Here is a 13,932-nt window from a genome sequence, read left to right as displayed (position 1 = left end):
TAATAAGAGCTATTAACAACTTCCCCACTTACACTTGACATAACAGAAATCAATGGAAATAAAATACTATCCTTTTTAAATTCTAATATAAACTAGTAAGTATTTAGTTTGATAGCCTCATAATAAATTAATTAAATATTTTCTCTTCCTAACATTTCAATATATAAAAGGATTAAAGCATAAAACTGCATTAAATTAATTAAGTACATTAATTCAAATACACTTTTCTGTGACATCTTTTTCTAGCCTCAGCTTTTACTGCGGCTCATGATTTGGTAAAAATTCACATAGTTGGAATGTAATCTATAAACTCTTCAGGAATAATGGTTCTTGCCCTGACTGGTGTGGCTCAGTTGGTTGGGGGGCAACCTGCACAGCAAAAGTTCACCGTTCGATTACCAGCCAAGGGACGTGCCAGGGTTGTGGGTTTGGTCCCCAGTCGGGTGCATACAAGAGGCAACCGTTCTTTCTCTCTCTCCCCCCGGACTTTCTCCTCTCTCTAAAAATAAATACAATCTTAAAATGTATGGTTCTTAACCTTTTCTGGGACATAGATGACCTAAAAAATCTGATGAAAATTATGATGGGTACATTTAAAACTGTGGGGGAGTATGTTTATGAACCCTTTAAACGCTCATTCCACCCAGTAGAACTCCTGCTTTAAAAAAACAGAACAGTGTGTTTAGTAGGCTAACACTGATTAAGAATAGGAGGAAAATAACACAAATTTGTCTTTAATTGTATGTGCATCCACTTTGTAGGATAAAAAACTAATATAGTTACCTATAGGGGGCAGAGTAGGGGCAAAATACAGAATACACCTAGAGTTCTCTACATACAGCTTTTTATGTTGTTTTTGCTTTCAAACTCTTTAAATGTATTATCCATTCCAAAATACTAAAATACAAACACTGAATGATAAATTCAAGAAAAAGCAATCTGCTGTAGGAGGTTTGCCTCTCGCTTGGTCAAGATTGTATTTGGCAAAGACGATGCTAAGTAAGAGCTTTTTACATTTATGAAGGATACATTTACATGAAATCAATTAATTTATACTAACAGTGATGAGAAGGTATTTACAGTTAAAGACAAAGCTGCTTTGAATGATTACTGATTCACGCTAATTCCCATCCACAGCCAACAACATGCAGTAGCTTGGAATTTAAAAAAAAGGACAACGACTAGAAAGAGAGAAGAAGGTGAGTTATGTCAAGGAAAGTGCTTCTGTGAGATGCGCTGTGAGTGCTCAACAAAGAGCAGTGCCTGGGGAGCATCTGAGGTCTTGCTCGCTGCCATGTGTCATCATTCTGGCTCAAAGAAACTCTTACAAAAATTCTAAAAATACGTATTGCCTGAATCCCACAGGCAGCTCTCACTACTGACATACCAAGCCAGGAAACGACATGGAGGAAATGTAATGCATATTACTAAGTGACAGAGGCCAATCTGAAGAGGCTATATTCTGTATGATTCCAGCTGCACGGCATTCTGGAGAAGGCAAAACTATGAAGATAATTTAAAAAATCGGTGGTGGCCGGGGTTGGGGGTGGGGAGGGATGAATAGGAAGAGAACAAAGGATTTTTAAGGCAGTGAAGCTACTTGGTACCATACCATAATAATGGCTATATGTTATTATTCATTTATCCAAACCTGAAGAATGTAACTTAAGGTAAATTACGGACGTTGGGTGATGATGATTTGTCCATGTAGGTTCATCAGTTGTAACAAAGACACCATCTGGTGTGGGATGTTGATGAGGGAGGCTGAGCATGTGTGGGGCAGGTGGTACATGGGAAGTATCAGGACTTTCCTCTCAAGTTTGCAGTGAACCTAAAACTGCTGTACAAAACAGTCTTAAAAACACACACACACACACACTCACACACACGCCTGAATGGAGCTGCACAAGGCAACAGGTGGTAAGCGAAGGGCACATACCTGCTTGGTCCTCTTTCAGGGTGTTGGAGATGGTGGAGCCAGTGAGGGCGGCCAGCGTGGCGGATGGGGAAGCTCTGTAGCGGGAAAGTCTGCTCAGAAGCATCTCGTTAATGCTTTTTGCAGACTCGCCCTCTTTTCTCATTAGAATTGTGCGTTCCTGAAGTGGACTGGCTATATACACACCATTTTCAACCTGATATTTAAAGGAAAATAGGTGTTTAAATGACATCTGTTTCCGTTTAGTTAGCAAATTTCTACTTCAGAATTGCATGATTGTGATCTGGTTGCTCCACACTGTCAAAACCTGTGCCTGAGTAGGGGTGAACCTCAGCAGAAACTACCGAGAGCAAAAGGAAGGCTGGGCTAAGTTGGAGAGCCTTCATTTTTCATAATAGCCCAGTTTCTGAAAGTAAGGAGCCAAGTGTAATAAATTCTATGAAAGTCTGTTGATTAAAATCCCTTATATTGAATTTCAGAGGCAGCCCTCACTAATTACAAGCTTCTGACAGGTACAAGCACGCTGAGAGGAAAACAAATCAGTTTTTTATTTACTATTAATATTAAGTACAACTATGAGGATAATGTCTTCTCGAAATTTAATTAGTGGCTAAAATCGAAACTCTGCATTAACAGCAGCCCGCATCAGCCCCGCCGTTCGGGTACCAGCAGAAAGGCAGACTTTGTCTGCTAAAAATACACGCCACTGTCAACTGGACCCTTGCTGGTGCTTGGCAGCTCTCATTCATCACTTGCTTATTCCCCAGAAAATCCCTGGAGTGATGATTTCAAAATTCCTTTGCCAGTGTTGAGCTTGACTTGAAGCAGACCACTTGGCGGTCCTTATTGGTAGAAAGATCCAGACTGCTTTACTGTCAGCTGCTCACACTCATCTCCCTTCCAGCTCAAGAATCTGTGTTCGGGCCCGTTTATTCTTCCCTTCCTCTTACTTCAGAGGAGGGAGCACTTCATCTCATGTTATTTGAGGTCAAGTCTTCCCTCTCTGCCTCCTCTCTAACTACTCCCTTAATTAACTCCGTCTGCTCCTTCAACGCCCGTGTCTCCCTCTCTATTAACTCCCTGCTCCTCAGTTTCAAATATCCGCAGGTCTCTGAGACCTTAAACACAACCTCGGTGGCCCATGGAAATGCTATCCTTTTCTCCACTTCCATTTGCTGCTGAATGTCTCACATATCAATACATCTCAGACAGCCTCTGCGTCCCGCTGCCCCCGTCCAGACCCAGGCTCCTGGATCTGGCCGGAGTCTCAGAACTGGGGCCACCAGAACAGGTGGCCAGGACTGGCCTTCAGCTGTGGGGTATAAAGATAAGATGGAATGGAAGTACGAAGGAGCAAGGCTAATAAGAAGCAAATGAAAAGCAAAGGAATCCAAAGTGAAAGGCTGGCAACAGAAGAGGCAAGAGAAAGCAAGCAAATTCAGGAGCACAGCCAGGAAAGAGCTACCCAGAGTGGGGGAGACTTTTATGACACATTCACAAATGATAAGGGGAAGGAATTCCTTCAGTCCAAAAATGCTGTTTCTGTTTTCTACCTGCTGCTTCTTAATGCTGGGCAGTTGCTTAACTCAGCACCCTCTAACAAGTGGGCATTCTTGATGGTCCACGGATAACCTAAACCCAAAGCTGCCTACCTTATCTTCGGCTTCCATGTAGGCTGTGCCATAGATGCCAGCCTTCTTGGGGTTCTCCTTCCTTAGTCTTGGGGGTAGAACTCAGTCCTGGTTTGTTTTGCAACGTGAGTACTATGCGTAAAGTACTTTGTTAGTGAGCAAGGCCAACACAGTTCCTGCCTTGCTCCCTTATTTGTTGGTTCCACATTTCCACTTATTTAAATGAGGGTTTGCCAAGAATTAGAGCTAGCCCAGGGGTGTCAAACTCATTTTCACCGGGGGCCACATCAGCCTCATGGTTGCCTTCAAAGGGCCAAAGTAATTTAGGACTGTATAAATGTAACTACTCCTTACCTGTTAAGGAGGTGAAATTACATTCAGCCCTTTGAAGGCAACCTATCAAAAATCAATGTAAGTGTAAATGGATTAAATGCTCCCATTGAATGGGGAAAAAAACAAAACCTGGCCCTATGAGGGGAAAAAATGGGCAACTTAAGAAAAACTGCATTACTGTGTTCAAGCACACTGCAAACAGGGAAAAGAAAACCCGCTAAGACACCGGTGAGAAGCAAAGAGCGAGGTTCTGCACAAGGGCTAAACCTGGGAACCTCTCTACATAGCAAAGAAGCTCCTCAGGATTAAAAAGCTACAGATCTAGAAAGAAGGGGAGAGGCTGAGAGGAGTCAGGAGGAGCACAGGGTTCGCGGGGACAAAAAGTTCCCCTCCCTGGCTGCAGCCACCATCATCTCAAGCCTGCTTTCTCTGGTCTCCCTGTTTCCACCTGGGCACCCCCATGCTTCATCCCCACACACCAGCCAATGATCAGTATCACATGTAAATAACACCAGGTCCTTCCCTGTTTGAAAGCCGGCAGTGACCCCTAACCCACTTAGAATAAAATCCGAACTCCTGGCTAAGGCCCCACGGTCCAACATCCACTGCCCTCGCAGCCGTGGCTTGCCCTTCCACACCACACTTTCGGCCACACGGCTTCTGGCACTCCTCCAAACGCCCAAGCTTCTCCTAACTCTGGGCCTTGTACTTGCTGTTCCCTCCTCCTGAACTGTACAACCATTCCAGTTTGCACAGGACTGTCTGGGTTTTAGCACTGAAAGTCCCACATCCTAAGAAATCTCAGTCTTAGGCAAACTGGGGTGGTCGGTCACCTGTCTGTCAGGATGGATGGCTGCTTACCGATTCAGGCCTCAGCTCCGATGTCCCTTCCTTAGAAAGGCCCTCTCAGCCAGGCCGACTAAAGTAGGACCCTACCTCCCCTACTCACTACCACAGTCTCCTGCCTTATTTTTGTCCCAACATTTATTACTAGCTGAAATTATTCCGTTCTTCTTGTTGTTTACTTTCTTACTGACTACCTCCTTACAGTCTAATGTTAGCTCTTTGAAGATGAAAGCCTGTTACCCAGCTGCCCAGACAAGGCAACTAGTGGGCACCACATTAATACTGAGTGAGTGAAGGGCACCCTAATCATCTGGGTAATTCAAAGGAAACAAACCCAAAAAGAAAAGAGGAAAAGGAACCTAGTGTGTCCATGTGTTTAGAAAGGGACATAAAGAGGACAAAATGGTAGGAAAATTGTCACTGAATCTATCTAAAGAACAGCAGTTTGTCCTGGTTGGTGTGGTTCACTGGCCTGTGAACCGAAGAGTCACCAGTTCGATTCCCAGTCAGGGCACATGCCTGGGTTGCGGGCCAGGTCCCTGGCTGGGGGCATGCAAGAGGCAACCGATCAATATTGCTCTCCCTCCCTTCCCTTCTCTCTAAAAATAAATAAATAAAAATTTAAAAAACAACAACAACAGCAAAAGAACGGCAGTTTATAGAGCTCACATGGGGGCAAGAACTCTCAGAAGAAAACAGATGTGAAAAGATGCTCTGGAAGGGTAAGAAAAGAGTTACAGAGTGCTCTCAGGCAGGGGTGTGTCCAATGCAGAAGGAACCACACTGGGCAGGGAGATTCCAGGCCTCACTGCTCTACAGTTTTAAACGCCAGAATCCTAAGTGTCTCAGAGCCTCAGAAGGCCTGTGACTCCGAGTGGCAGGCCGTCACACTAGTGACCTCAGTGAGTGAAGCATCCTGGTGTTCACACTGTCGCTCAGTCCCCTCCCACGATGACTCTGGGCTTGGCCATTACAAAGCATGATGTAAGCAGAGGCTTGATAAGCAGGTGTCCTCTTGAAAAACTCCCACCAGAAAGCCAGTTTCTGTGCTGTCAAGAAGTTGGGCCAAGATCACTAGGCCAGGCACAGAGAGACCTGGCAGATGAGAGGCCATCTTGAACGTCACAGCCCCAGCCAAGCTCCAAACTGAATGAAGCCATGGGTGTGGCCTCAGCTTCCCCGTGCAGAGAACCCCCACCCAGCTGAGACCGGTCAACCCACAAACTGTTGTTGATTAGAGTCACGCTGGGGTGGTTTGTTCAACAGCAGTAACTGACTGAAATATCCCTAATGTCAGAAAATCTCTGGGCCACCTGTCAGAGGTTGTCTTATATTAATAACCGTTTATAAGTTAGGTAGGGTATTCTCCACATGCCATTTCTTTACATCGTACTTCTAACTGCATTTCTCTAGTCCACCTTATATAATAATGATTAACTCTCTAATTCCATTGAGTCACCAAGAATTCCTTTTGAGAAGCAAGCACAGTTAGTCAGACCCTACACTCTGGTACCTATTCGCTTTAGGTAACCCTGTAGTTCTCCCTCAGTCCCAGGTGCCAAGAGGCCTAGATTACAGGTTAAACTCAGCTGCTTTTTCACGGAAAATGACACAGTGGAATAACACTGGTAGTGTTCAAGATTCCAAAATACATAATATTTTATTTTTTTCTGATTACATAAATGGCCTCTTCTATACTTGTTTAGTCTCTTTGAGAGTCTTTAAATCTTGCTTCAGTCTATTCTCGACCCAAAAGCTATAATGAACTTTCAAAATCAGATCCTGCTCAAAACTCACCAAGAGCTTCCCGCGTCCCTTGGAATCAAACCCAAACACCTGACAAGGCCCTTCGAGGACGGCCCTGGCTGCCTCTCAAACGCTATCCCCCATCACTCCATTTGAGCAAAGTGCAGAGAAGTGTGTATAAATCACTCACCATTTGTGGGAAAACAGAAAAGGAAAAACAAAAAATATACGTGTGTATCTGTATGTGCTTGTATTATCTCTGGGGAAAAAGAAAGTGTTAACGTAACGTGTCTATGGGGAGGGAAATGGGGCTAGGAGTCAGGGTACCGTAGGTGAGAGAGGTGGGAAACTTCTGTACCATCTGAGTTTTGAAGCTGTGAATTTATCATCTTTTTTCTTAAAAAAAAAAAAACAGTACTTTTAAAACATTAAAACAATATAACTGTCACTATAACTTATCAGTATTTCCAAGTAGCTGGGTGAAATCATAATTCTTTTCAATCATTATCATCAGCCATATCTATATGACAAATATTTATACTATTTAGGAACCAAAATGTATCATGAATCAGCCAAGTAAAGAATTTCAGTATCCAGCCATAAAGAAGGAAATGATACCATTTGTACCCTGGCTGCATGGCTCAGATGGTTGGAGCATCATCCCAAACACCAAAAGGTTGCAGGTTCAATCCCTGGTCAGGGCACATACCTAGGTTGTAAGCTCGAGCCCCAGTTGGGATGTGTATGGGAGGCAACAGATGTTTCATTTAGTTCCCTTCTTCTCTATCTCTCTCTGGATTCTGTCACTCCTCCAAATGCCCAAACTTCTCCTAATTCCAGACCTTGTACTTGCTGTTCTTTCCTCCTGGATTGTACAACCATTCCAGTTTGCCCAGGACTGTTCAGGTGTTAGCACTGTAAGTCCCATATCCTAAGACATTTCAGTCTCGGGCAAACCGGGATGGTTGGTCACCTCTCTGTCAGGATGGATGACATCCCCTTTCCCCCTTCTCTCTGAAATCAATAAACATACCCTTGGGTGAGAAGGAAGGACGGAAGGAAGGAAGGAAGGAAGGAAGGAAGGAAGGAAGGAAGGAAGGAAGGAAGGAAGGAACAAATTCTATCATTTATGATAATATGAATGAAACTTGAGGGCCCTGTGTTAAGTGAAACAAGTGAGACAGAGAACGACAAATACTGCATGAACTCACTAACAACTGGAAAATAAAAAGTTGAATTCACCTTGGCTCACGTGGCTCATTGGATTAAGTGCCGGCCTGCAAACTGAGGGGTCGCTGGTTCACATGCCTGGGTTGCAGGCTAGGTTCCCAAATGGGGGCATGTGAGTGGCAACCATTTGATGTATCTCTTGCATATTGATGTTTTCCTCCTCTTTCTCCTTCCCTTCCCCTATCTCTAAAAATAAATAAATAAAACCTTTTTTTTTTTTAGTTGAATTCACAGAAGCAGAACGTAGTGTGATGATTGCTACAGGCTGCAGGGTCAGGGAGATGGGGAAATGCTCGTCAAAGGCTACAGACTTCCAGTTAGAAGATGAGTAAGTTCTGGGGTTCTAATGTACAGCATGGGACTACAGTCAATAATACTGTTTAATAAACTCGAAATCTGCTAAGAGAGTAGATCTTAAATGTTCTCAACATACACACACACAAACATGGTAAATATGAGGTGATGGATATGCTAACTAACTTGATTGTGGTACTTTCACAATATATACATATATCAAATCATTACATTTTATGCCTTAAAAATATATAATTTTAGCCCTGAATGGACTAATGCCAGCCTGAATGCCAGCCTGTGAACCAAAGGGTCGCCAGTTCGATTCCCAGCCAGAGCATATGCCTGCATTGCATGCCAGGTCCCCAGTTGGGGGTGTGCGAGAGGCAACCAAGTAATGTATCTCTCTCACATTGATGTTTTTCTCCCTCTCTTTCTCCCTCCTGTTAGCTGTTAACATAGGAGGACAATTGCATAAAGAATCTGCTTCTCTACCCCAACTGTCTCTAAAAATAAACAAATAAAAGCTCAAAAAAAAAAAAAAGAAAAAGGGCAAAAGAGATAAAAAGACAGGATTTTATTTTATATAAACTATTTCATGGAGCACCATAAGAAAGGTCTTTCCGATAAGGTGATATCTGAGCAGGGACCTGAGAAAGTAAGAGAACAAGCCATGTGGTTATCTGCAGGACAGCGTCTCAGCACAAAGGGTCCCAGGTGGGAGCACACTGGGTGTTTCTGCATGTCAGCAAGGAGGCCGGCTGTGGCACGAGACGGGGGAGTATGGTAGGTGCAGAGAGTGGTAGGGGAAGAGGGGGCCCAATCATGTGGTACCTTTACAGAGGTAGTAACATTTGGGTTACACTTTGAAGGTAGAGCAGGCAGCATCTGCTGACTGGACATACATAGCATTTGGGAAGGAAAAAAAGGGGGAAATTGAGAGTGACATTGAAGGTCTCTGGCCAGCACTGGAAGGTCACAGATGCCATTAATTGCGATGGGAAAGCCCGCAGGAGGGGCAGGAAAGTCTCGCATTCTGCGCATATACAAATAAACACCAGGGCCAGGCTTTGGCTGCCATAGATATATATAGAGATGTTTAAGGCTGGAAGGCAGGGTGAGATCAACGAGAGAGTTAGAGCAGATAGAAGGGATCCTGAAAACAGGTCCTGGCACCGGAGACTGTTGAGAAGTAGGGAAGATGAAACTGGGGAGGAACAATCAGCGACAGAGGTCCCGTGGGTGTCCCACAAGCGAAGTGAAAAGTTTCAAGAATGCGGGAGTGATAAACCATGTTAAATACTCCTAACAGGTCAAGTAAAATGAAGGGCTGACTTTGAAGTCAGTAATGAGGCTATCCCTGGTGAACTTGGGAAGAACTGTTTTGGTGGCATGATAAGGATACAAGCCTGACTAAAGCAAGTTCAAGAGAGAATAGAAAGGAAAGAACAAAAAACAGTAAGAATGAACTCTTTGAAGAGTACTGCTGTAAAGGGAAGCCAAAAATAGAGGAGTGGAGGTGGGTATGGGTCAAGGGAGTTGGTTTTTAAAGGCAGGATATCCTCAAACGTATCTCTATCCTGTAGTAAATGATCCGTGCAGAGAGGAACGCTGTTAACATAGGAGGACAATTGCATAAAGAGCCTGCTTCTTTACCCCAACTATCAACACACAGCAGGTAGCAAATACAGCCCAGCTTTTGGTACTACCCAATGTAACCTGGAAATTAATCTACTTCGGTCTGTGCATATGCACATAAAAAGTATGTGCCTATCTGCCTCATACTTTCTAATGGCTCACGGTGTTCTGTCCTGTGAAAGTACTACAGGCAGTAAACCAGACAGCTATGTTTAGCTTCCCAAGTCAGCATTTTAGAAGCTCCTTAACTAGTGGCCAGTGGCACCTGAAATTTCTTTATTTAATAAGAAAAAAATTCAAACATATACAAAAATACAGTACTATAATAAACCTCCATATATACCCGTCATCCAGATTCAACAACAATACAGGTATTGCCACACCTGTTTAACTTATCTCCTTCTTTTGTCACTCACACATTTTAAAGCACATCCCAGATACCAGATACCATGTAATTCCACTTCCGAATACTTAATTCACCAAGCATCTCTCAAAATACATTTTCTTATATAACCACAATGCCATTATACTTTAAAAATAAGTTAAGAATAACACCTTGTTTCATTGAATATTCATTTTATATTCAAATTCCAAATTGTCCCCCTGCCCCAATTTCTTTTTTTTTTTTTTACAGTGGTTTGTTTGAATCAGACTCCAAAAAATGATTCAAAGGTTGTTCTTCTAATCTAGAGCAGGCTCCTTCCTCCCTAACTTTTTATTTCATGCCACTGGAAGAGGCTATTTTAAGTTGCTGTTTCCTCCAGGGCAGGCATGGGCTTTTGACTGTATATCTATCTATCTAAAACTATTTTTATGTTGTCTTCACACCTGATTGATATTTCTGACCACTGACTTCTAGGTTGGAAGTCAATTTCTTCAGAATTTTGAAAGCCCCGCTCCATTTTTACATCCAGTAATGCTATCGAACAGTATGCTGCTCTTCTAAATACTTATCATTTGTATAAGACTTTATCTTATTTCTGGAAGATTTACAACACTCTTTATTCCTCGTAACGTGGAGTTTCAGGTTGACACGTGTGCATGGGGGGGGCATTGTTCATTCATCTGGACACCAGTGTCCTTTCGTCTGACATTCTTCTTGGATGATTTCTTTAGTTTGTCTTCCTCTTCATCTTCTTTGTCCTCTTTTTGGAACTGCTTAGACTTTACATGGATTATTTCTCTATGTCATTTAGTTCTTCTCTCATATTTACTGTTCTTTATTTCTTTGTTTGACTTGCTGGGAAATTTGTTATCTTTAACCCTTTTATTAGTTTTTAAATTTTGACAATCAAAGTTTTAATTTCCAGAACTCTTTCTCATTCTGATAGTTCCTTTGTCATGACATCCTGTTCTGTTTTACAAATGCAGTATCTTCTCATACCTCAGAGTAGTTAGTGTTTATAAAGTTCTATTCTACACCTTCTATGAGCTATTTTTCTGGTTTTGTTTATTTTTATTTTCAAATTAGATACTTTCTTCATTTGTCTAGAAATCTTTGGTTGTCTGCTTTTACAATAATTTTTAAAGCTTTTAATTCGGATGATTTTTAAATGTATGTAAAAGGAGGAGGAACCGTATAACAAGTTCCCCAGATACCCATTGCCTGGCTTCAATAATTGTCAGTATTTTGCCAATCATTTTTAATCTGTTTTCCTCCCTTCCACACACATACCTCCCCAAAGTTTTGGGGTTTATTTGTAGGGGTTTTTTTTGTTTTGTTTTTATTGTATCTTTTTTTTAACTATTCAGCACTAATCAGAAATGCTGTACACATGCCTGACGCTTGATGACTGAAACACATCACACGGTTTTTCCTTAAATAACCCCAATGTCAGAATATCAAGGCCTTTTTTTCCCAGGGTTATTCCGTTTCCTCAGAAAATCAAGGTCCAGTCTTTTGCCGGGGCCGACAGCATCTAAGCACAAACGTTGTGAGCACCAGGAAGGGGGAGGACAGTTCCTTTCATAAACTTGGACCTCCAACCCCAGCTCATGACGGCACTGCACCACCAGTCCCTGATGCCTCCAGTCCCAAAGGCTCTCTGGGGGGGGGGGGGCGGGGTGCAGCACCTCTCTTCCTCTGCGGGTGCCCCTGCACGCACGGTTAGTGCTGGCTCCCCTCACACTGAAGGACGGAGAGGAATGCCCCGTCTCCACCTTCTCAAGTATGGGGATGAGAGACCCTGCTTCGAGATGAGGAACAAGATATAAAGATTTAGGATAAGATACAAACAACCAAAAGAGGAATTAAAATGAAGTAAATACATTAGGAAGTTAAGAGTAAGAATTTAGCCAAATCCTCATTTATAACAGAAAAAAAAATCTACGGAATATATGGAGTTGACAACTCAGGAAACAGCAACGTAAGCCATTCACTCAGAGACATGGAGAACGAAGAGCTGCAACCAGTGAAGTGACGGCCCACGGAACGCTGGCCAGGGGAGGGGGCAAGGACTCCCACCTCTCAGCATGGACCTGGAGGGGGTGTACCTGAAGTTTTCATCCATGCGCATGCACCTCTTTGAATACAATTCCTTTTAATTTAACAAAAGCACAGTCCCCAATACTCACTGGATAAAGACGTAAATCATTTAACCAGCAAGTAAGTCTGTTTAAAAGCAAATAAACACCACAAATAGCTTTTCTGACAATTTAATTATAAATATGTGTTCAAGTGGTACAATCCCTTGCAGATCAATTCAAACATTCACTCTGGCAGAGCCATTTTATAAGAAAAGATAATGATTGGAGAATACTGAGAAACTAACTGGAAAATAATGTCTGGTTAAAGGTTACTAGAATCCTGAGTGATAGTGAGCTGGCAGGATGGATGACTGGTTTTTCCCAGAACAAGTTTTAACTCTATTAAAATTTATTAGAAAATGGCTTCAATGCTTGCTTCATTTTTCAGGAATGCTCATTTCTTCCCAGAAGGGGCTGTAAATTACATCACAAAACAAGGTTTGGTCACAGACCTTTTCTCCTCTACAAGCCTCTGCAAATCCATCTAGATAAGCACTGTCCACTAGAACTGTCTTCGATGATGGAAACGTTCTGTATCTTCGATGTTCAGTATAGCGGCCACTGGCCCACCACAGTGGCTACTGAGCACTTGAAGTGTGGCTCATGCAGCTGAGCGACTGAGGTTTTAAATTTATTTAATTCTGATTTATTTAAATTTAAACTTCCACATGTGGCTAACTCTAGATCTGGCGCGGATCTGGATGACCACAGCCCCAGCCTCCTACTGCCCCAAGCTCTCCCGCCCTCTGCCTTCCAGCACTCTAGCTCGCTGTCCTGTCCTAAAACACGCGTGCTCTCTCCTGCCACAGAGCCTGTGTGCTGGTGGTCTCCTTTCCCTGCTTCCCAGCTTCTTCATCTGGTTAACTACTGCTCTTTCTTCACTACCGAAAATTATCTTGTCCTCTAATTTGTACACCCGACCCCCCAACCAGCTACAACACTGGCTCCATTTGAGCAAGGAACCTACGCACCTCGTCTATCTCTGAATTCCCACCACCCGGAGAAAACACTGCCTGGCTCTCAGCAGGCAGGCGGCGAATATCTGAGGAGTGAGGAACTGCCGTCTCACAATTGTAATCATCATCTCTCTCAGGGACTCCCAAAGTCTATCAAAGACCCAATCTTGCTACTGCAATTCGGTTCCACATTTTCAAGGAGATCCATGAGACTTTCTACTTAAAACTCTACTCTCTACACATTAACTGCTGTTATCTCCATTCTCTTGCCACGTTTTAACCTTCAGAAAGCTTGGCTTTATTTGGTCATACAAGTCCAAACAAAGAAATCGTCAGATATCCGAGAGAAGAATCAATGTGAGGCTATCGTGAACACACGGCACACACCCCAAGTTTCTTAGGTCCTTTGTAAACCAATATAAAAGGAAAGCAAATAGAAATGTCTCTGCAAAGACACAAAGGGAGACACAAAGTGAAACTTACCACAAGTTCAAAAACATCCATGAAGACAGAGTGTCCCTTAGGTGTTTTCTCATTTAGACTGGCAGGAGACCAAATCCAGTAGAAGTAAGTACCGTCGGAAGAAAGGTGCACGGTGCTCATAGTGCCGCCAACAGGGAGGTGGTTCGCTGGCATTGGCACCATCTGACACACCTGGACACGAAAAGAGAACATCAGTGTGACCTGTAAACTCTGAATAACTATATCAGTTCACCATTAATGCTATTAATACCGAGATAAGAATTTAATAGGCTTCCTGGTCAAAATAAAACTGACATTTATCTCTAAGAATATGTAA

The 13,932-nt window shown here is 42.9% G+C and overlaps 1 protein-coding gene across 7 annotated transcripts in view; it reads right to left on the bottom strand.

The window, feature by feature from the left end:
• Positions 1 to 13,932, bottom strand: part of HECTD4 (HECT domain E3 ubiquitin protein ligase 4) — a 157,120-nt gene that overhangs the window by 96,433 nt on the left and 46,755 nt on the right. For all 7 annotated transcript variants that reach the window (XM_045844468.1, XM_045844502.1, XM_045844478.1 and 4 more), the window contains exons 7-8: positions 13,617 to 13,787; positions 1,940 to 2,132 (exon numbers count right to left, since the gene is read on the bottom strand). In XM_045844468.1, the coding sequence (XP_045700424.1) occupies positions 1,940 to 2,132; positions 13,617 to 13,787 (364 nt within the window). The remainder of the gene's footprint in view (positions 1 to 1,939; positions 2,133 to 13,616; positions 13,788 to 13,932) is intronic.

This window comes from Phyllostomus hastatus, unplaced genomic scaffold (genome assembly GCF_019186645.2).
Source record: "Phyllostomus hastatus isolate PE091 unplaced genomic scaffold, TTU_PhHast_1.1 phas_contig_1162, whole genome shotgun sequence".
Taxonomy (NCBI): Eukaryota; Metazoa; Chordata; class Mammalia; order Chiroptera; family Phyllostomidae; genus Phyllostomus; species Phyllostomus hastatus.
The sequence above is the reverse complement of the archived record's forward strand: the minus strand, read 5'-3'. Positions and strand labels throughout refer to the sequence as shown.